This window comes from Mustela erminea, chromosome X, assembly GCF_009829155.1.
Source record: "Mustela erminea isolate mMusErm1 chromosome X, mMusErm1.Pri, whole genome shotgun sequence".
In the NCBI taxonomy this organism is placed as follows: domain Eukaryota; kingdom Metazoa; phylum Chordata; class Mammalia; order Carnivora; family Mustelidae; genus Mustela; species Mustela erminea.
In genome coordinates this window covers 98,927,196-98,949,927 of record NC_045635.1, presented here as the reverse complement: position 1 = coordinate 98,949,927, position 22,732 = coordinate 98,927,196, and the positions used below count along the sequence as shown (strand labels likewise).

Here is a 22,732-nt window from a genome sequence, read left to right as displayed (position 1 = left end):
ATTCCGTTTATTCTTGGCTCCAGTTCAGTGTTCACTTTACCTCATCAGTACAATACGTTCTAGAACACTCACCTTATCCTGCTTGTTGTCAAAGTGACTAAAATACCGTAAGGTGCAATTCGGGCTGGCTCCTTCAGGAGGATCCCATGTCCATATGACCGTGCAGAGGTTTTCAACAGAAACACTCAAATTCGTCACAGGTGGCTGGGTTTCTGCTCAAATCAAGCGCAAGAAATAAATTTATCAACATCAGCCAGCGTTTTCAGTAGGCCATGAAAGCCATTCCTCCTAGTCCTGGATGCCAAGAAGAATAAAACTAACAACAGCCTAGAATTTATTGAGCCAGGCACCGTTCTAAGTACTCTCCCCACTAATCCACTGGCTCGTCACAACCGTCACAACTCGTCACAACTATCAGCTCATCTTAAAGATGACGTGACTGAGGACAAGAACACTGAGTCACTTGCCCCATGTCCCATAGCTCATAAACGGCAAAGCCAGGATACATACCCAGAAAGTGCCTCCAAGGCCACATTTTTTTTTAAGATTTTTTTTTTAATTTGACAGGGAGACACAGCGAGAGAGGGAACACAAGTAGGGGAAGTGGGAGAAGAAGAAGCAGGCTTCCCGATGTGCAGGGAGCCCACTGCGGGGTTTGATCCCAGGACCCTGGGATCATGACCCTAGCCGAAGGCAGACGTGCAACAACTGAGCCACCCAGGCACCCCCCAAGGCCGCATTCTTAACTACCTGCTGGAGTGTGGACAAAGGGAAGAGTATGGTCTTAAATTTCCCTTTCCCTCCTGCAGGAGTTTGGGGTTCCCTATGCCTGGGATCGACACCTCACTCGACACAGCCACTTCAATCTCCGCAGCTCCGCGGGCGAGTTCAAGCAGCACATCTTTCATCGTGCTTGCTAACATGACCTGGCTAACTGTTGTTATAACTTTTCCGAAGAAGTACTGAGGAAGATTGAATAGTTCTTGTTGCTCCCCTGAGGTCTGACACTACACAGCTGGGACTGTAGCTTTGATTAATCTGAAGAGGGAAGAGAGAGGAGGAGAAACTGAACCAGTGTCTTAAAAATGTGTTTCATTTGGAGAAAACCCACCACTGCCTCTACCAAAATATTTAGTGACCCTATTATTTTGGACCAGCTCTATCATCAGTGAAAGGAGTTTTAATGCTTGCCAAAAACAGGGAAAGGCAAAGAGTAGGGGTTGGGGGAATGAAACATCATTTCAAACTTTGTCGACAGCCCCAGTGACCAGAAATACCAGAATCGTTCCCCAGAAACTGGATGAGGACCATACAGGGGCTCTCTGTCCTATCTTGGCAAATTCTCTGTAAATTAAAAATTATTCCAAAATGAAGTTTATTAAATGAGTTAAAAAAGAAAAACCAATCCCTCCAAATAGTCCAACGTTGCAAATGTAATCATTAGGAATTACTTATGGGCCATAGTTGTCTTAATTTGTCAACCCGCAGAGTTGTATCTTATACTCTGTGCCACTACTCTGGAGGGCACTGGGCCTCTCACATAATCCGTAACTACTTATACCATTATCTTCCTCTTTAACGGGACAAAAAATGCCTTTTGTCCCCAAACAGGAGCCCCAGAGGCATTACATAGTTGGCATTTCCCCAAAGGTCAGTTGTATTCATAGTAGCCTGCAAAGACCCTCCCTGGACTCTCCATACTCATTCCCTCTTTCCCGACTCTTCCCCCATTAGTTTTTCCACAAGGCTGACCAAAGGCCCAACTATGGGGAGGAGCAGAAAATTCCTACTGCACTGCATCAGAACCCAGCTCTTCTTGTCTGGAAGCCCCGATGGCTCTGGCAACAGGGCTAACGCGAGGATTCGAAGCGATGACTGGCGAGTACAGCTACTCCATTTTGGTCTTTCTAACATCACATGGATGAAACTTTTGAAGACAAATCATTCGTCAACTACAGAGCCCTTAATAAAACCTTTGTGCCGGGGCAGCTGTGTGGCTCAGTCCGCTGAGAGCCAGACTCAGTTTCAGCTCAGGTTGTGATTTCAGGGTCGTGAGATAGAGCCCCGTCATGGGCTCCCCTCTCAGCATGGAGTCTGCTGGAGATTCTCTCTCCCTCTCTCTCTGCCCTTCCCTCCCACCCCCTCCCTTTCTCTGTCTCTCTCAAATAAATCTTAAAATAAACAAATAAATACATAAACAATAGAAAAATAAAAACTTTGTTCCTCCTGAAGACTATAATCTACTTTAGCCTTATCGGCCTTATTCTGCACTTTCCAGAAACAGAGCGCAGCAAACTTGCTGATGTTCTACCTTCCCATCCCCGCACAAAAATTAAAGCCCTGATTTAAAAAAAATACTACCTATTTATGGTTCACATAAATCACACTTCAATTTTCAAGGCTACTTATAAAATCTACTTTTTAACTTCAGTATTTTGCTAGAACAATGGGCCGCATGATTCCTAATCTCTCCAGTGGGTTTATTTTTCTCCACCTGTTCTGAAGTGTCTTTTAGTTAAATCTTCTAATTGGTTTGCATTTTTAGGCTACTTATGGCTAACTGCCATCTTTTTTTTCTGCCTAATGGTTCTTTCCATTTCCCTTGAGATTTTTCTACTTCTTATACTTTAAAATACACTCACACACAAGCGCGTGCACAGACACACACATCTGGAAAGTTAAAATATAGTCTCCAAAGTTTAGATATGTATGAATACATGTGTATATATGTATGACACACTGAGATATATACATATATAAGTGGTGACTGTACTTCTAAAGATCTCTGACAGTTCCTCATGTGTGAGACATAATATAATCTCAGTACAGTGCAGGACTAAGAGCATGGACTCTGGAGCCCGACAGCCCGAGTTCCTGTCCCAGCTCTGCTACGTAGTAGGTGGCAAGTTACTTAACCTCCTCCCTCTGCTCTAGTTTCCTTAGGTACAACACAAGCATGAAAATAATAACCCATCAGAAAAGGGTCATTGTGAGGATGAAATGAGTCAATACAGATAAAATGCTCCAAACAGTGCCGGGGCCGAGCGAGTGCTATGTCAATGTTAGCTATCTACTTTCTTTTTGAAGAAACAAAACAGCTTTCAACAGTTGCTTTGGTTGTCTGTGAAATGGACCCGTCTGTGGGACAGAACAAGTCAGACATCGAATTTCAACTACTTCTTAAAGGTTGATCATTGCCTTCAGAAAGGGGAATGGGCAGGCGGGAGGAACTCAAGTGGGTCACCCCTCCCCACACCCCCCCCCGACTCAACTTCAGCCCTCAAGTGAGTCTGTACAGTTACCTAGCACAGCACCCCATTCTACTTAGGACACAGACCGTGCTCTTTCTAATAAGGCGTGTTGCTTAGCGATTCGTTTTTGCTCTCTCCTATTCCACCCCAGGAGCTGGCAGAGGCATGCCTATTCCCGGAAAAGTTAAGGAAATCACAGTCATATATGAGTCACCGCCTCCTTCCCTTACATCTAGTCAGTCATCAATGTCTATCCCTTTCTTCTTGTAACGACTCTCTTAATCATTCCAACCACACCAGAGTGCTCTGCTGGGCCCCGTGAGGCAGGCTGACACCAGTTAAATCACAGCCCTGGACAGGAGGTATTCACAACACATCTGTCTAGGGGACATCTTCAACCCCAGAGCCCCGTGTAGCTTTATACTCCAGCGATTCCTGTCACCCAGGTGAGTCTCCATGCTTGCTTCTCCTCTGCTGTCATTTCCCCCACACTGTGCCCCACTAGGGCCTTCAAGGGCAAATGACACTCTTCTGCCTGGACTGACTTTGCCAATGCACCCTCCTGCCCAGCCGGGCTGCTCATTGCCCACAGAGGGAGCAAGACCCTCTCCCCCACACTCCTGCGTCCAGGCTCCTGCTAGTCTCCCCCACCTAGGAAGAACTTCTCCACCCACTCAGATTCCCCCCATCCTGAAGGTCTAGCTCAAGTTTTTACCACTTCCATGCAACTGCCAGCCCTCACAGCTCTCCCTCTTCTGGATGCCTACAGAGCTTAGAGTTTGGACCACATGCCATGGCAATTATAAAGCGAGTCTCCAATACACAATCAATCACTTCAAAACTGATGACCTTATACAACCATTCAGGGGTCCCAACCAGTCCTGCCCTGCAGCTCTGGGATGTGCTCAGCTCCTCTCCCAGCTAAGGACCCCCCCTCCCTTCGACAGAGGGAGGCACTGAATACCATGGTAAAGAGCGTGACCTCTGGAGTCACACCACGTACCCCACGAGACCTGGAGCAAGGCTCTGAACCTCACCATGCCTCAGCTACCTCATGTACAAAGTGGGGACTCACAGCAGTGCCTACAGCATAGGTTTTGTGTAAAGATGAAATGAAACAACATAAATGGAAAAACTCAGAACACTGCCCTGCACAAAGTATCTTAAACAGTATATAAATGCTAGTTGTGGTTATTAACTCATGGCACCACATGGCCCAGCAGCCTGAAGACACTAAACAAAGCCAGTAACCGAATCATATTTATGAACACCGAGAAGCTTAGAGCTAGGAAGGGCCCTCGGAATTTACGGATCACAAAACTGCCACGTGAGCACAGGGAAATGATCAGCCCAGAGCTCCACAGCTGGGAAATGTCAGAGCATGAAAACTTAAGTCCCATTTTGTTTTGTTTTTCCTTCACCATATCTCCTTGCGAGTCTCTCAGTATTTCTAATGGGAAAAGAGGTTCTGTATTCTAAGTTACCAAGTTCGCAATGAACCGCTGAGACAAAATGTGATTAAGTGGGGGTGGCAGGGGATGATCTAGAAGGCCAGCTGTTGTTTCAGGTGTGTGTGTGTGTGTGTGTGTGTGTCTGTAGGAGGGAAGGTGCTGCTGCAGGACGGTGAAAATCAGGACCCTTAATGAGTGGGGTGACCCTCAACCAGTCCCTTCCTTTCTTTGGACTGAGCTTCCACATATGGTTATAAGACTCCGATCCCCGCCCCCACCTGAACTGGAGGCAGGTGCGGGGGGCAGCAAGGGTTAGGATGTACCCTCTAAGGTTCTCCACGAACCCCCAGAGCCTGGCTCAAGGCTAAACAACGCAGACGCTTGAATAATTATTAACTGGAAACCTCAAACCTGCCTGTGGCCTCCACTCTAAATGCCACCTTTCAGTAAAGGCTTCCCGCTTCACCCTATTTATAATGGCAAACCCCTTCTCCGCTTCGTTTTTCTCGATTGTACTTGGCGCCATCTGACATACCTGATATTTTACTTCCCGCCTCCCCCCGCCCCCGGAGGCCTCTGCCAATAACGCCGTACAGGGCAGGGGCTTCGTCTGCGGCACTCACCCCCCCCCCATCCTCAGCCCCTAGAACACCACCTGGCACAGAGCAGACTGCATTCGTTTTGTTGACTGAATCAATAGAGGGCATCGAGATTGCCCAATCAGCATTTCAACTTGGGTTTCAAAGCACCACGCACTGGTGAAAAGGCAATGGGCAAACTGTGGGTGTTTGTGTCAATATGGTAATAAAAGCTCTCTAATTTGGAGCTGCTGTTGTCACCCAACGTGACCAGGCCACTGGAGCAGGGAGCTGTCCGGGAGGAAGTCATTCTACTCTTCCCAGCAGAACTCTGCCCGGTTGATTAATGAAAAGTTGCCGCACAGGGTGAGGGGTACACACGAACCCGCGAGAGTACCCTGGCAACTTTCCTGTAAACCGACAATTATTTCCAAATATAAGGGTCATTAAAGAAACAAGGCGTGCACCCGGATGCTGCTCCGGGTTTCCAAACGGGTTTCTCAAACTCCAGAGGAAACCGTAACCCTCACGTCCCTTATTCTCCGAGGACGGGGGTCTTCTGGAGCTCCTTTCAACTCCACACCCGCACTCGACCGGCGGGGTCCTAGGCAAGGAGCCCCGGGGCGATTCCCCGCTAGCCCGGACCTCGGTCGCCGACCCCGCCGCCTCCCGGCCCCCTCATCCCCACCCGGGTGACCGGCCGGGTCTCGGCCCGCCGCCCTCCGACACCGCGGGCAAGCTTCTCTCCCGCGCCTGGGCCCCGAGCTCCCCGGCTCTTCCCGACGACGCGAGGGAAGTGAGGCGGCGAGTCGTCGTCCCGCTCAGCCACCCCCGCCACCGCCGCCCGCGACCTGGAAATGCCCCGTCGCTCCCGCCCCCCTCCCTCGAACCGGGCGCCTCAGGCTGCGGTCCCCGAGCACTGAGCGTCGTGAGGTGATCGCCCCCCGCCCCCCAGCGCCCTCCCTCGCCGTAGCACCCCGACCCCTCTCGGCCGCGACCCCAGCCGCCCCCCTCGGTCGCCGTCCCGGGCCCGCGGCCGCACTCACCGGTGGGCGCGGCGGCCGCGCCGCCGCCGCCGGCGCAGAGTAGCAGCGCCCACAGCCCGCAGAGCCGCGCCGGCCGCGCCATGCAGCCCCTCTCGTCGGAGCCCGGCCGGGCTGCGAGGCTCGGCAGTCTCCGCCTCCTTCGCTCCCTCTCTCACTTCCCGGCTCCACCGCCCGGGAGACTGGGGGCCGGCGCAGACCGGAAAGGCCGCTCCGCCCACCCGCTGCAGGTAACCCGAGCCGCGAGCCGCGGGCGGAGGGGGCGGGGCGCCCGGGCCCCCGCACCTCCCGTGCCTCGCGCCGCGTCACACCTGGCCCCGCCGCCGCCGCCCCGACGCCGCCGCCGCCCCGCCGCCCCGCCGCCCCGCGCCGACCCCTCCGGAGCCCGGGCTCGGCTCTGGCCAGACTGAACTTCCTCGAGCACGTCGCGGCCCAGCCCAGGCGCCCGCCGGTCCCGCCCTTCGCGCGCCCGCGCCAGCCCCGGCCGGCGCCGCCTGTGCGCTCGGACCTGCGGGGCCCGGGTCGCGGGGGGCTGGGCTTCCCCGCCTCCAGCTATCCCCCTTCCCCCACCAACCCGGGCACCGGGGCAGGGCCACCGACCGGAAGGAGTCCCGAGACGCGGCTCCCAGTCGTCCGTCTCTGAGCAGCTGTTTGCAAAACTCTGACTCCAGCCTTCCTAATCCCAACACCACGTCCCAGGGTGGGCCCGGGCCCAAGACCCAAGAGGGGACTTAGCAGGGGCGTGCTGGGCGGAAAGGCAGGAAGGTGTGTTGGAAAAGTGGTAATACATAATATTGAGAAGGGGGTGGTGGTGGGGAGCAAAATGTTAAATGGGAACGACGGTGCCATACATATCCAGTACTTGCATTCTGAAAAGCACATAACCAACTTTCTAGGTATTTCTTTTTCATGGGTTTAGAGCCAGAAGGGTGAGTCAGAAGGACACACGTTGAACACAGAAAGTGGGTGACTACGAAGGTCAATGAGGCTGGGGATGGAGGAGAAAGGGAACCCCTATTTCTTCTTGCTGCTGTAACCAATTACTGTATGTGTGGTGACTTGAGACGGGTTTTTTTTAGAGTTCTGCAGGTCAGAAGTCTCACCGGGCCAAAATCAAGGCGTGAGCAGAGCTGTGCTCTTTCTGGGGGTTCTGAGAGAGAAGCAGTGTTTAGTTTCTCCAGGCGGCCCACGCCGCTGCTCAGGTTGCTTCTCTTGACTCAGGCCCTCCTGCTGCATTTTTTCATTAATAAAAACCTTCGTGATTAGATTGGACCTACCAGATCATCCTCATCTCAAAATCCTTCCCTGAATCGCATTTACGGAGTCCCTTTTGCCATATAAAGTCACATATCCACAGTTGGCTGGGACCAGGGCATGGAGATCTTTGGGGAAGGGTGCTACTCTCTCACCAGCCCCCCAAAAAGGATCACATCTGGATACATGATGAGACCCAATAACGTAGGTGTATTTTGGTTGAATTAAGCCAATGTATACAGAAATCTGTTGCCAAAAAATACAGGAGTCAAAATGCTGATAACACACCTAGTCTCCTTTAACATATTGGAAGCAAAGGCCTCACTCTGAGAATTATGGCCCTCAAGTTCAAAAAGTATTTGCTGTCCTTCCGGAACTGGGGGAGCCACTAATTAAAAGCAGGCCCTGCCAGCAAAGAGCTGTCACCAGTGTGGGGGGCTCCCATAAGGACAAAAGCAAGGAACTATGGGGCACAAAGAAGGGGCGCCTTCTGGGACAGAAGGGGCAAAGGAGGTTTCCAGGAGGCAGGCCTGCCTGCATGGAATCTCAAGATAAGTCTTGCGTTCAAGGTTCAGAATCCCTCCTTGTCTGCATGTGTTACTGAACAACATTGTGGTTATGAAAACACTTTGTAAACTATGGAAGTTGGTAGAACTGAGAGATATTACTCTTATTTCTAAATCCCCCTGCAAATAGGCCAGCCAGTCTCTAACCTAAGACCCCTTCCCCCCACCACCGTCACCATCACCACACACATCCACTTGTTGACATTTGCTCTAAACATTATACAACAAGTTTATAGTAACATTTCCAAAATGATTATGTCATCGGCCTTTTATAAAGTCTCCACTTGGAACAGGAGCCCCTGGGGACTGGCTTAGTGCCATCATAGGCACTGTCTGGCATAGACTGAGCGAGTGCCTAATGAAATGAAGTGTAATGGCAGCAAATGATTAGCAAAACAAGGGTCACGACTTGTCATTAGCCTCCAGAAAAAGCCCTGAGAATTGTGAGTGTGGTGAGGCAAAAGACAAAGGGCAGTGGCATGACCATAATAGTACTGGGCTGCTGACCATGAGTACAAGTGTTCTAGACAGTTCCACTTCCCTGTACCCTAAACGTCAAGCCACGTTTTTTAAAAAAAAAAGGTTTTTTGGAGGGAGTGGGGAGGCTTAGGAATGCTGTTTTTTCAACATCAATCTTTTATTTGTAAATTGTCTTGTACTTTTACTCAGAGAGCGTTTCAGATTGCATTAGCCCATTGCTCTGGTCTGTGCGAAGATGAAGACAAATGGACGGCTTTCTGAGAATTGCAATAAACACCTCTTATTGGGGCTTTGTGTAATCCGAGTCATGAAGAGTCCACATCAAGTTTAGCTTTAATTCGTAATTCATTGAGCCCCTGATGATTTGGGTGTGAGATTACCCATCATCTTTCTTTCCCCTTTGGCCCCGAGGTGGCTGGAACTCTGGACTCCCCCCTAGGTACCTCGGCCACTCCAGCTGGCTTTTTGGATCTTTACTCTTTTCACCAAGGCTTCCTCCTTTTTTGTGAGTGGAGTTAGAAAAGGGTACAAGCAAGAAAATAGCTGGGGGATGGCGGTGGGTAAGAACAATGTTCCTCTTTCCAAAGTCAGGTCGCCTTCCAGGCAGTTAGAAACACCCTCCTGAATTCATAAAGGACAGAGACGCCAGCATATATACCAAGGGCTTAACTAAGACTTCAGGCCCCTTAAATAAAAATCTCACGAAGGGTCTTCTGCCTTTTATCAGGCCCAAACCGAATAGATACTCACCGCCACCACGGTGTGAAGAATAAAAGGGAAACAGCAAATAGGGGATTTCCCTTCTTCTGACACTAAGCCTTGGCTCCCTGCGAGGGTTGATTTGTCCTCCTCAGGGGACATTTGGCAATGTCTGGAGATATTTTTGGCCGTCCCCCCTTGGGGTGGGGGTGGTGCTACTGGTATCTAGTGGGTAGAGGTCAAGGATACTGCTAAACTGCACAGCCCCCCCACCACCCCAGCCAAGAATTATCCAGCTCGAAATGACCATGGTGCCGAAGTCGAGAAACCCTGAGCTCGTGTACTCTGTTATATTTGTACTTGGCCCCTAACCATCCATTGTCCTCGTGCCCACCGAGAATTAGTGAGAGGTTGACGCTCTAAGTGTTTAACCTTGACACGTTCCTTTCCTGCATCTGGTGTGCGCATGGCTTCCCCGCCCAACCATCATCCAGCTGCTCAGTCGCTTCTATCACAAAACACCTCTCAGGTCAATTCTCCCCCTTCCTTGCCTCCACAGGTCTCTTCAGGTCCTTATGGCCTTGCCCTTATACAGTCGCAAGGGTCTGCACATCTCCCCTCCATGAGACGAATCTTCCAATGTGCAGATCTGATCATTTCTGGTCATTTCACTCCCTGCTTCTTAAGGGACACCTTCTCCCCTCGGAGGCCAGTAGTCTGGCCGTGCTTGCCTGCCGGCTTTTTTCTTCAGGGTGGCTTCCTCACATTTTCCACTGTCTCTTCACCAGCCGGGTTTCCCCAGTCCCTTGGCAGCCCAGCACTCTCAGCCAACAGGCCAGCTTTAGGCTCCAAGTCCCTTGCAGGCACTTCTTTGGCCCACACCGTGTTTAAATATATTTGGATTTAGATTCTAGACATGAAAAAAAAATCAGGAGATTTTACATGACACCCCAGATTTTCAGCTTCTCTTAAGAAATCAGAAGCTCTGGGGATGCCTGGGTGGCGCCATCAGTTAAGCATCTGCCTTCAGCTCAGGTCATAATCCCGGGGTCCTGGAATCGAGTCCCACATCAGGTTCCTTGCTCAGTGGAGAGTCTGCTTCTCCCTCTGCCTGCCGTTCCCCCTGCTTGTGTGTACCCTCTCTCTCACTCTCTTCCTCTGACAAATAAATAAATAGTATCTTAAAAGAAATAGAGATATCAGGAGTTCTGGTAACGTTGGACCTGTGTTCCATTGCACCAGCCGTCAGGAGGTGCCAATAAGGAGATGCTACCTAAACAACGGGACATGTGCTGTCTGTCAGCACAGGCTCTATGCTCCTTGGCCTGGCCTGCTCCCCTCCTTCACTACTTGCCTGACCCCGTTTGTCACCTCCGATGTTTTCTCTCTACAAACCTTCCCTCTTGCTGTTCTTTTTGCCCAGAAAGCTCTTCCGTCCCTCAACCTTGCATTTCGTAAGGTTCTTTAACCCCCCAATACAAAATTCTTTACGCTCGCTTCTCCGTGGGGCCCATAGCACTCGACAGAGTCCTCTACTGTAGCAATTAACAGAGAGGTTTGTGCATGTGTCTAGAGCCACCGCTGGATTCGAGCTCCTGGAAGGCGGAGACACTGCCCAGGGTAACTCTAGGATTCTCACCTAGGAGGAGCTTCGGGGCAGTCAACAGATTGGAAGGGACAACTACCAGGGGGCTTGTCCTGAAACCGTGGGCGTGCAGCAAGTGTGGACACGCCTCTCTTCCTTAGATTCTGAGTTTGTTTGGGTGGCTTGAGCAAGCACGCTCTCTGGCACCAGGGAGAACATAAAATGGAATGTGACGCGGTCAACGTCAGTGACATACCATGCTCTTGGGTCTGGGCTTCATTGACTTGGAGGTTCTTGCTCTGCCGTAAGTGGTTTTCCTCTACAGGTTTAGTGATGCTCACTTCCAAGAGAGTGCCGTTTGCACAAGGGGCTCGTGACCGGATCCTCTGGGTTTCGCCTGAGGCCAAGATGCGAGGTGCTGGGGTATCTGTCAGGGTCAATGTCCTGAAGCCAACTGACCTCTAGGTCTGCAAACTTTACAGTGGTTATTGAACTGAGTCTTAGATTCAGCAAAACTCTCGTGTGCCCAGAACGCTCCACCATCCTCCAAGGCCTGACCCTGACCCTGACCCACCTTTCCAACCTTATCTCCTGCTGCTCTGCCCAAGGCACGTTCCTCCAGCCACACTGACCTTCTGGCCATTCCTCACAGGAGTCGAGTGCACTCCAGCCTCAAGGTCTTTGCTCCGCCCTGTTTCCTCTGCGAGTTGCTCCAGCCTCCCAAGATAGCCACACGTCCTACTCTGTCGCGTCATTTAGATGGCTCATCAAAGCCCACTCTGGCCACCATTTGAAAATTTTAAGCCCCACCTGTACTTACCTGCTAGCCCCCTTCCTGGGTCATTCCACCCCATTACCCCAGAATGTAAGCTTGGTGAGTGCAGGGCATGTTTTCTGCTTTGTTCCAAGCTCCATCCCCAGCACTCAGAACTGACCAGACACACGGTTCATCCTCAATAAATGTATGAATGCTTACATCACACTGTGCCAGGTACTGCGAGGGATACCAACCGACCAACGAAAGGCAGCAGTTCATGTGCCTGCCCTTGAGAAATTTCTAGTCGAAGCTGCAGGAAGGTATAGAAAACAACGGGGGAATTACAGCAAACAAATAAACAAACAGAAATGCTCAGAGAAAAGCAAGATGGACCAGTGTGGTCGGAACTGCTTTGGAAGACTTCTTAGAATAGATGGGAACTGAACTAGACCTTGAAGGCTGACCAGAGCTTGGGAGAGACAGACAGACAGACAGAAAAACAGAAAGAGAAAGAGAAAGAGAAATAAGTGAACAGTAGTCACTTTTATGGCTGGATCTCAGAAGCAATAAGGAGCCATGGAAGACTTTTACGAGCAAGGTGGTGACATAAAAGTGACGCTGGGGAGATCTGGTTTTCTGAGATCAATGATCAAAACGTCCTTAATTCTTTCCTGGAGGCCGGAAGGCTGGGGGAAGACTAGTCGAGGTGTTGGCAGTTAGGGACAAGGTCGACCTCCACCCAGCTTCCGGCTTCACCATCAGATCCCAGAGGCTGCGAGGCTGGTTCTTCCCTGGGCCCAGCTATTGGCGGGGGGAGGGGTTTGCCGCTCTATGAAAAGAGGGTGCCCTCGGGGCCTGACCCCCCTATTCTTTCCTGCACCTCTTGAAAGCAGTCTATATCCTGCCCAGTCGCTCCATGGCCTCACTCCCTTTGGGCTGCAAACTCTTCCGCTCTGGAATTGGCTCTGTTCCCCTTTTCAGCACTTGGGTCTCTGAAAGAGGAAGGGCTGCCATTTGCCGGCATCCAGGGCTCCTCCTTTGGCTTTTGGTTCTGTCTGGGGTGCTTTCGTTGCCGCCACCACCCCAGCATCTCAGTGGGGATCTCCCACAACCTTTTCACTGCACCCTCTCCCCGTGGTGCCTGACCCTAGGTAGGTCCTGTCCCCTCCCCTGGTCTAGACTTCGCTCACTGTTGGCAGTGTTTCATAGCATTGTTACTGCCTCTTAGCCACTTAGCTAGCATCAGTGTCTGTCTGTCTGTCCATATCTCATCTGCTCAGCCTCCAGACTCCCCAGTTTAAAGATTCAAATGCCTCATTTGCATGTTAGTGCCCCACACCTTCTTGCCCTGAAAAGTCTCCATTGTTTGTTCCACTTAAGCAGGTAGAGTAATTCACATTCAGCCTCGCCCTCATTCACGCAGCCTCTTGGAGGAGGAGGAGGCCATTTGCATAGCCGTGAATCCCACGGGAAATTGACACGCTAATTTGCACACACACCCCCACCCTGGGGTCGCTTTGCCTACCTGCCTGTTGGACAGTTCCCTAAACAAGCAAGGGATTGAGAGCCTCAGTCTGGAAAACACTGGGCTGGCGGCGGGGGGGTGGGGTGGGGAGGTGGGGGGGGTGGCGGGCAGGGGATGCATGGGAACAGCCAAACTCATTGCACCCTCACCCAAAAGTGTCCTATCTCTCCCAGATCCCCTCATCTGGATTGCCTTTTCTGACTGCACTAGTTAGAACCAGGCAACTACAGGACCGCAATCCGGCCTTGTCGCTGGCATCCCCAGGGCTGAATGGGGGCTGGGTGCGCTCTGTGCTCAGAACGGTAGGCCAGCCTCCCCACTTCTCAGCCACAGTAGCGAAGGCCAGTCATTTCACCTCTCTGCAGCCTCGGTTTCCAGGATGGCACCCCCCCCTTGCATGTTTGATGAGGTTCGCTTTGTGACACAATGTAGAGTTTATTTTTGTCAGTGTTCCACGAGTGTTCGAGGAAAATGGATATCGTTGGCTCTGGAACAATGTGGGGGTTAGGGATGCCATCCCTGTGCGCTGTTGGAAATCTGCAAAGAGCTTTTGACGCCTCCTATGCTTAGCCTATTTTCCCCAAATAGTGTACTGTTGATGTGAGGCCTTACCGATAACATCAACAATCAATTAATACATGCTTTTGTATGTTCTCTGTATTATATACCATCTTCTCACGATAAAGTAAGCTAGAGAAAAGAAAGTCTTATTGGTTGGGGGCGCCTGGGTGGCTCAGTTAGTTGGGTATCTGACTCTTGGGCTTAGCTCAGGTTTTCATCTGCCAGTAGTGAGTTCAAGCCCTGTGTTGGGCTCCACACTTGATGTGGAAACTACTTTTAAAAAAAGAGATAGAAAGAAAGAAAGGAAGGAAGGAAGGAAGAAAAGAAAACCTTATTAGGAAACTCTTCAGGAAGAGAAAATGTATTTACAGTACTCTGCTGTATTAGTTGAAAAAAATCCATGTACAAATGGGTCTGCACAGTTCAAACCCATGTTGTTCAAGGGACCCCTACTCTCAAGTTATGGGCCCTCAATGCTGACTGTGGTGTGTTCTGTGTTTTGTGGTGAGGATCAAGTTTGTGGATCATGTTGGTCGAATTAATATTCTTGCTAATTTTATGGGATGCCTGGGTGGCTCAGTGGGTTAAGCCTCTGCCTTCGGCTCAGGTCATGATCCCAGAGTCCTGGGATCGAGGCCTATATCGGGCTCTCTGCTCAGCGGGGTGCCTACTTCTCCCTCACCCTCTCTGCCTACTTCTCTGCTTGCTTGTGATCTCTCTCTGTCAAATAAATAAATAAAATCTTTTTTAAAAATTTTTCTTGCTTTTTTTTTTTTTTTTTTTTTTTTTTTGTCTGTTGGACCTATCAGTTTCTGAGAGACATGTTAAAAATCTCCTGTCATGATACTGGATGGTAGATTTGTCAAATTCCTTTTTTTTACAGATTTTATTTATGTATTTTAGAGAGAGATGGAGGGAGAGTGCAAGCAGAGAGAGGGTCAGAGAGAGAGGGAGAGAAAGAATCTCAGGCAGACTCTGCACTGAGCCTGGAGCCCAATGTGGGACTCGATGCCATGACCCTGAGACCATGACCCGAGTGGAAGTGAAGAGTCAGACACTTAACCTACTGAGCCACCCAGGTGCCCTGGATTTATCAAATTCTGTGTAGACTTTAGTTGTAATATATTTGTGCTTGTTTTTACCATCTGATTTTGTGCCATTTATCCCGGTTTTTTTTTTTTTAATGTTTCTTTTTGTCCTTTCCTCTTCGACTTCATTTCAATGTTGGGATCCTGGGATTCTTTTTCTCATTACAAGGAGGTGTTTTATCTTTTGTAAAATAGGCATAATAGTAGTGCCTACCACAGGGTTTGTTGTAAGAATTAAATGAGACGAAGAAACTCACGCTGAAGGTTAATCCAGTGCCTAACATATAGTAAGCACTAATAAATGGGAACTATTATTAGAAGTCCTAGTACTCTATCATCTTTAGGGTTCCCTTGTGTCTTACGGTTCCCCTTCTATTGTTCTCCTTTCTGCGGACATTGTCCCATTTGTTCTCAGTCCTTTTTCTTTCATTTCTCCTTTACTGCCATTCAGTTTCCTGTTTCCTCTTACTCCTTCATCCCCAGGCGAGCTCCGTGTGTAAGTGGCAATGGCAATGGTAAATCCCCTTAAGGAAGAGAGTCAGCATGGAGGGGCTTGGTGGCCCAGCGGGGGCAGGGGCAAGACAGCAGTGCCTTGTCTACTTGTCTACTGAGTCCCATTCCTCAAAGGTGACAAAGATACCACCTAACATGAAGCCAGCCCTATGCATCACTCTAGGTTGGCTCTGACGAAATCAGATTTACTGCAATCATCGGTTTCTGAGAAGTGGGTACAAAGCCATAGAACTCGCCGCCTAGGGTCCAGCTGCATTCCTGGAAACAGCTGGGTCCTCACGGTCCACTCTCAAGAAGGAGTCCTGCTGTGGGAGAGTGGGCGTCACCTCACTAGGAATATGTATATGTACAAACCAGAACCTGGAAAGAGGAACCATTTCTGCTCAAACACATTGTGGTCAGAGGAAAATTTTGTCATCATTGTTGTGACAGAGCTGCAACTAAATTTAGCAAGCTGTGTATTTTTGTGTGTGTGTGCGCACATGATGCTTGGAGAAAGCGACACACGATGTTTCCGAAAAGCAAAAACTCCCTAGACCAAAAATGAAGCCCTCTTCTGATTTGGTATCTAATTGCCATGGCTAGCCCTTAGTCCAGTTACTTCAGAGTTTGCTTTTTTTCAGTGTCCTTTGGAGCATGACATTCTTTCAAGAGAGACTGTGTCACTGGAGGAACATTGGCACTTGGTGGAGTTTTGGGTGTTTTTCTGTTCTCTGGTGGTTTCCACACTTGGATTGACATAAACAGAGGTGTTGAACTCCCATATTACGAATGGGCCTCACTCAAAAATCTTTTTTTTTTTAAAGGTTTTTATTTATTCATTTGAGAGAGAGAGAGAGCAGGGGGAGGAGTAGAGGGAGACGGAGAAGCAGACTTCCCACTGAGCGCAGAGCCCAATGGACGACGCTGGCCTGGATCCCAGGACCTTGAGATCATGAGCAGAGTCAAGGTCAGATGCTCAACTGACTGAGCCACCCAGGCGCCCCTGCAGCTTCTTTAATACAAAAGTGCAATTCCAACTTTTGGTGTAGAGAAAATGCAATACATTTCTGGCTATTAGCGTTGATAATCACAAAATGCTTCTCTGTGATTCAGACGTTCTGAAAAAACAAGACGGTGTATAATGTGTTGGATCTGTCTTCCTGGAAACAGGAAACAGGAACAATTTAGTTTCTTGCAAGCCACAGAAAGGATATGGAGTAGTAGAGGAGATAAACATGCTGCGGATAGGGGTACAAAGTGGGAAAAGGAACGGAGATGAGAGGGAGAGAGAGTTTTCCAATTTTAGTAGTCAGATAAATATTTGATTGAAGTGACTGTGAGTGAGTTTTACTTCCCTTAGCATGTTCCAGACCAGTGGAGCTCCAAATGTTTCATCTCAGGACCCCTTTAAACTCTTACAAATGATCCAGGACCCTAGGCTCTGTCTCAGACTTTACTTCCTGGGGAACCGAACCTGTGACAAGTGTCCAGCCCAAGTTCTACCACACTGTTGCTTAAAGTATTGAAGCAACTAGTTTCCTCAGTTACACGTACGGTTGACCTTAAACAAACGGCATTTAATAGCTTCTAGACACACGTGGGGGTTATTTCATGCTGTGAACTAGTTCTTTAAATCTCTTAAGGCATTTTTCGATCATAGGATTTATTAAAAAGAAGGTGTAATTGTTGGGGAAATGCAAATCAAAACCGCTATGAGATGTGGAGGGTTATTATTTTTAAGAACAACAGGAAATAAGTGTGGGTGAGGACGTGGAGAACTTGGAACGCTCGTGCATTGCCGGCGGAGCATGCACTGGGACGGCTGCTGCGGAACACAGTTTGGCAATGCCTCAAAAACTGAAACGTGGACTTACCGTATTGATGTTGTTTTGGAATGTTGGTGTGGTCTGGAGCCAATGGCCAAGAAAGAATTCTTGAGATGTCTTGGGTGCAGAAAAGTGATTTTATGAAAGCATGAGGACAGGATCCGTGGGCAAATGGGGCAGCTGCTGCGGGGTTGTGAGCGGTGTCGAGTTCTATACTGGGGAGCTGGGGGAGGCAAGGAAAAGGGGGGCTGTCCAAAAGGACTTTTGTATGCTAAAGAAGACTCACGGGATCCTGGAGGCCTGGCTGTTGTCCAGCTAGGGTTGTTTTTCCTTCTAGTAAAGCATTAACGTTAGGACAGTTGGGAGTTACCTGGAGGACTGTTACACTCTGCCTTTCTCAGGTCCTCGTCAATGGACTGCAGGTGGTAAAGAAATTTAATTTTGTTTCCTTTCCCTTCTGCCTCGGTCTCCCACATCACTCATGGAGGGGTGAGTGATGTGAGGGCTCTAGGAAATTGAGTTATGGGTCTCTAGAAGTTAGGTTATGGATAAGAATGCTTTTTCCTCGTAAATCGCTAAGTCATTGGTAAACAGATGGAGACGCAGGTCTTGCAAGACTGTGATCTGTGTCCGCTCCCCGTGTGTTTTTCCTTCCTTTAGCTTTAGGGCAGCCACGAGCCCTGGGGGAGTGTCACACGCGACCCACCTGGGGGAGGCGGTGGGGAGGTGGGGGGTTTGCGGGGTGTCAGCCTGCGCTTTGTCCTCAGCCTGCCTTCTGCTCCCTCATCATGTGATCCAGCATGTCCACTTCTAGGTATATATCCAAAAAAAATTCAAAGCAGTGACTTAAACAAATATTTGTACACCCAGGTGCTGAACAGCATTATTCACTGGCTAAAACACGGAAGCAACCCAAGGGTCCATTGACGGATGAATGAATAAGCAAATTGCGGTATATACGTGGGATGGAATGGACTGGAATGTCCAGCGGTCTTAAAAAGAAAGGCAACTCCAGCACATGCTACAACAGTGGCGAACATGGAAGATATTGTGCTAACTGGAAGGAGCCAGTAATGAAAGGACAGATACAGTATTATATTACTCCTCTTCGATCAGGTATCTAGAAGAGTCAGATTCACAGAGATGAAAAATAGAATGGTGGCTACCAGAGGCTGGGGGGAGGGGGAAGTGGGGAGTTATTGCTTCATACGCACAGTTTCAGTTTGCGATGATGAGATAATTCTGTTGTTGGATGGCGGTGATGGTTACACAACAGTGTAAATCTATTTAATGCCACTGACTTGTACACTTAAAATGGTTAAAATGGAAAAAAAAAGGGAATGAAACTGTTAAAAAGGAAAATGTCATGTGTATTCTACCACAGTAAAAAATGTAAACAAGTTTTCTTTAAAAAGATTTTATTCAGGGGCACACCTAAGTGGCTCAGTCAGTTAGGCATCTGCCTTTGGCTCGGGTCATGATCCTGGGGTCCTGGGATCGAGCCCGGCATTGGGCTCTCTGCTCAGCAGGAAGTCTGTTGCGCCCTCTACCCCTCCCCCAACTCATGCTCTCTCTCTCTCTCTCTCTCTCTCTCTCTCAAATAAATAAATCTTTTTTATCTCTTTTAAAAGATGTTATTCATTTATTTGAATTTGAGAGAGATAGAGAGAGCATGAGCAGGGGAGATAGGAAGAAGCAGGCTCCTCGAGCAGGAAGCCTTATGTGGGGCTCAGTCCCAGGACTCTGGGATCATGACCAGAGCAGAAGGCCAACGCTTAACTGACTGTGCCCCCTAAACAAGTTTTAAAGTACAAAAATGTCTGAAGTCTTGCAATACATGAGTAAAAGGGTTGCATTAAATAGTTAATGAGTCATTCCTTTTTATTGCAAAATGATGGTTCTTTGTATGGATACACCACCTGGAAAACATGAGGCTAAGTGAAAGAAGCCAAAGATCACAAAAGATCACATATTGTCCAATTCTACTTACATGAGATGTCCAGAGGAGACACATCTATAGAGAGAAAAACTAGTTGAATGGTTGCCTAGGGCTAGGCAGAGACATGGGAGGGAAAGAGACATGACAGCTAATGGTGTTAATGGGACCCAAGGGTTTGGGGGGCAGGTGATGAAAATGTTTTAAATTGATCACAGTGATGATCATGCAACACAACAGATGTACTGAAAGTCACTGAATTTAATTTAAATGAGTGGATTATATCTCAATAATACTGTTGTTAACAAAAAGGGTAGCAAAAACCAAAATAATAGAACGACTCTCTAGAGGAATGGCTTTGTTAATTGACCTCGGAAATTAAACTTTGATACTTCAGTGTGGGAAAGTTGATGGGTTTTTGTATTTCTTTTCCATCATTCAGTAAATATTTATTGATAACACTATTGAAGGTACAGAGCAATCTACAAAAAAAAAAAAAAAACTGTTTTAAAATATGGTGTCTTCTGGGGGCACCTGGATGGCTCAGTTGGTTAAGCATCTGCCTTCTACTTGGGTCATGATCCCGGAATCCCGGGATTGAGCCCCATATTGGGCTCCCTGCTCAGTGCGGAGTCTGCTTCTCCCTCTCCCTCTAACACTCCCCCCTGCTTGTGCACTCTCTCTCTCTCTCTAATAAATAAATAAAATTTAAAAAAAAATATGGTGTCTGCATAGATTAATGGAACAAAGAGCACAGTGGATTAATCTTTGACAAAGGAGGCAATAATAAAAAATAGGAAAAGACAATCTTTTCAATAAATGATGCTGGGAAAACTGGACAGCTACATGGAAAACAATGAAACTGGACTACCTTCTCACACCATATACAAAACAATCTCAAAATGGATTTAAGACTTAAATATAAGACCTGAAACTATAAAGCTCTTTTTAAAAAAAATCTTTTTTGAAAAAGATTCATTCATTTGATAGAGAGAGAGTGAGTGAGGGAGAGCACAACTTGGAAGAGAGCCAGAGGGAGAGGGAGAAGCTCAGTCCCCCCTGAGCAGGGAACTCAATTCTGGGCACAATGCCAGGACCCTGGGACTATGACCCAAGCTGAAGGCAGACATCTAACCAACTGAGCCACCCAGGTGCCCAGAAACCAAAAACTAAAAGGAAACCTAGGCAGTAATCTCTTGGACATGAGCCTTAGCAATATTTTTCTGGATTTGTCTCTTGAGGCAAGGGAAACAAAAGCAAAAATAAACTACTGGGACTCCATCAAACTAAAAAGCTTCTGCACAGCAAAAGAAACCATTAACAAAGTAAAAAGGCAACCTACTGAGTGGGAGAAGATATTTGCAAATTATATATATACCTGATAAGGGATTAATATCTAAAATATTATAAAGAACTCAAGTAACTGAACACTAATAAATAAATAAATAAATAAACAAACAAATAAAAACAACAACAAAAAACCCAAATAATCTGACTAAAAATGGGCAGAGAACCTGAACAGGCATTTTTCCAAAGAAGACAGCAGATGGGCAACGGACACATGAAAACATTCTCAACGTCACTGATCATCAGGGAAATACAAATCAAAACCACAATGAGATACTACCTCACACCTGTCGGAATGGTTAGTATCGGGCGCCTGGGAGGCTCAGTCGGTTGGCCATCTGACTCTTCATTCCACTCAGGTCATGATCGCAGGGTCGTGGAATTGACCTCCACACTGGGATCCATGCTGAGCGTGGAGCCTGCTTAAGCTTCTCTCTCTCCCTCGCCCTCTGCCCCTTCCTCCCTCTCCCTCTCTAAAAAATGAACAAACAAGAGTGGTTGGTATTGAAAAAGCAAGAAATAAGTGTTGACAAGGATGTGGAGAAAAGGAAACCCCTGTGCACTGTTTTTGGGAAAGCAAATTGGTGCAACCACTATGGAGAACAGTACAGAGGCTCCTCAAAAATTAAAAATAGAAATGCCACTATGACCCCATGATTCCATTAGCGGGTATTTGTCCAAAGGAAACAAAAATACTAATTTGGAAAGATACGTGCACCCCTATGTTTATTGCAGTGCTATTTACAATAGCCAAGATATAGAAGCAACCTAAGGGATGAAGAAGGGATAAAGAAGATGTGGTGTGTGTAGGTACACACACACACTGCAATATTACACAGCCATAAAAAAAGCATAGAATCTCGCCATTTGCGACAGCATGCCTGGACCTAGTGTACTATGGGAAATAAGTCAGACAGAAAAACACAAATACCGTATGATTTCACTTACATGTGGAATCTAAAAACCGAAACAAGTGAACAAAGAAACAAAAAGCAGAAATAGAGTCATAAATGCAAACTGGGGGTTGTCAAAGGGAGGGAGGTGAGGGGATGGACAAAATAGGCCAAGGGGATTAAGACGTGCAGACTTCCGGTTATAAATAAATCCGTCACGGGGATGAAAAGTACAATATAAGGAACATAGTCCATACAATAATAACTTTGTATGGTGACTACACTTACGGTGGCGAGCATTTTGTAATACATAGAATTGTCAAATCACTACGTTGGACATGGACATAAATATAACACTGTATGTCAACTGTATTTCAATTAAAAAAATATGGCGTCTGCCTTTCAGAAGCTTGCTCCCTGAGTAAGGGGACAAGCAAGACATACATGAAATCAGATTAATCAAGGCAATGCCATGCTGGGGTTCTTTATTTTATTTATTTATTTTTTAAGATTTTATTTATTTACTTGTCAGAGAGAGAGAGAGCAAGCACGCACAAGCCAGGGAGGGGAGGCAGCAGGTAGAGGGAGAAGCAGGCTTCCCGCCAAGCAGGGAGCCAGATGCTGGACTTGATCCCAGGACCCTGGGATCATGATCTGAGTGGAAGGCAGACACTTAACTGACCGAGCAACCCAGGCGCCCCCATAATGGGAGTTCAATTATCAATTCATGTTTATGATTCCACTTGTCCCATACAACTATTGTTGTCATACAATTAGTGATACTGAAAATAAGACTGTAGAATGGTTAAGACCAAGGGGTCTGAAGCCAAAGTGCCTGGTGGGAATTGTGGCTCTACCACTTCCTAGCTGTGTGACCTTGTGAGAGTTACTGAAGTTCGCTGTGCCTCAGCTTTCTCTTTTGGAAAATGGGGATGATTATGAGAGTAACAGCACCTGGGTCAGATGGTGTTGGGAGGAATGAGATTTGTTCATGTATGTCAAGTGCTTAGAACAGGTTCTGGCATACAGCAAATGCTGCAGAAAAGTAGTCGTTTCTGCTCTTTCAGGAAAATGATGGGTAATCCCTCTGATGAATATTTGTGGTGAAAAACCTTAAACATACATTAAAAGATACTTAACAGAGCTGTGGCCATCTTGCCTGAGATTTCAACAGCACCTATGGCAGGATGCGATTCGTAAATGTCACAGTATTATTGGCCTGGGGTATCTAGAATGTCCAGTATCCTGATGAGCCTGGGTGCCTCAGTCGGTTAAGAATCCATCTGACTCTTGGTTTCGGCTCAGGTCATGATCTCAGGGTGATGAGATCGAGCCCCTCGTTGGGGTCCTTGTTCAGAGTGGAGTCTGCCAGACATTCTCTCTCTCCCTGTCTCTGT

General features: G+C 48.0%; 1 protein-coding gene across 1 annotated transcript in view; it reads right to left on the bottom strand.

Moving 5' to 3' along the window:
- IL13RA1 (interleukin 13 receptor subunit alpha 1) overlaps window positions 1–6,625 on the bottom strand; it is a 53,235-nt gene extending 46,610 nt beyond the window's left edge. The window contains exons 1-2 of the mRNA XM_032329858.1: window positions 6,327–6,625; window positions 73–212 (exon numbers count right to left, since the gene is read on the bottom strand). Of these exons, the coding sequence (XP_032185749.1) occupies window positions 73–212; window positions 6,327–6,408 (222 nt within the window). The 5' untranslated portion in view covers window positions 6,409–6,625. The remainder of the gene's footprint in view (window positions 1–72; window positions 213–6,326) is intronic.
- Between the last annotated feature and the right edge of the window lie 16,107 nt (window positions 6,626–22,732).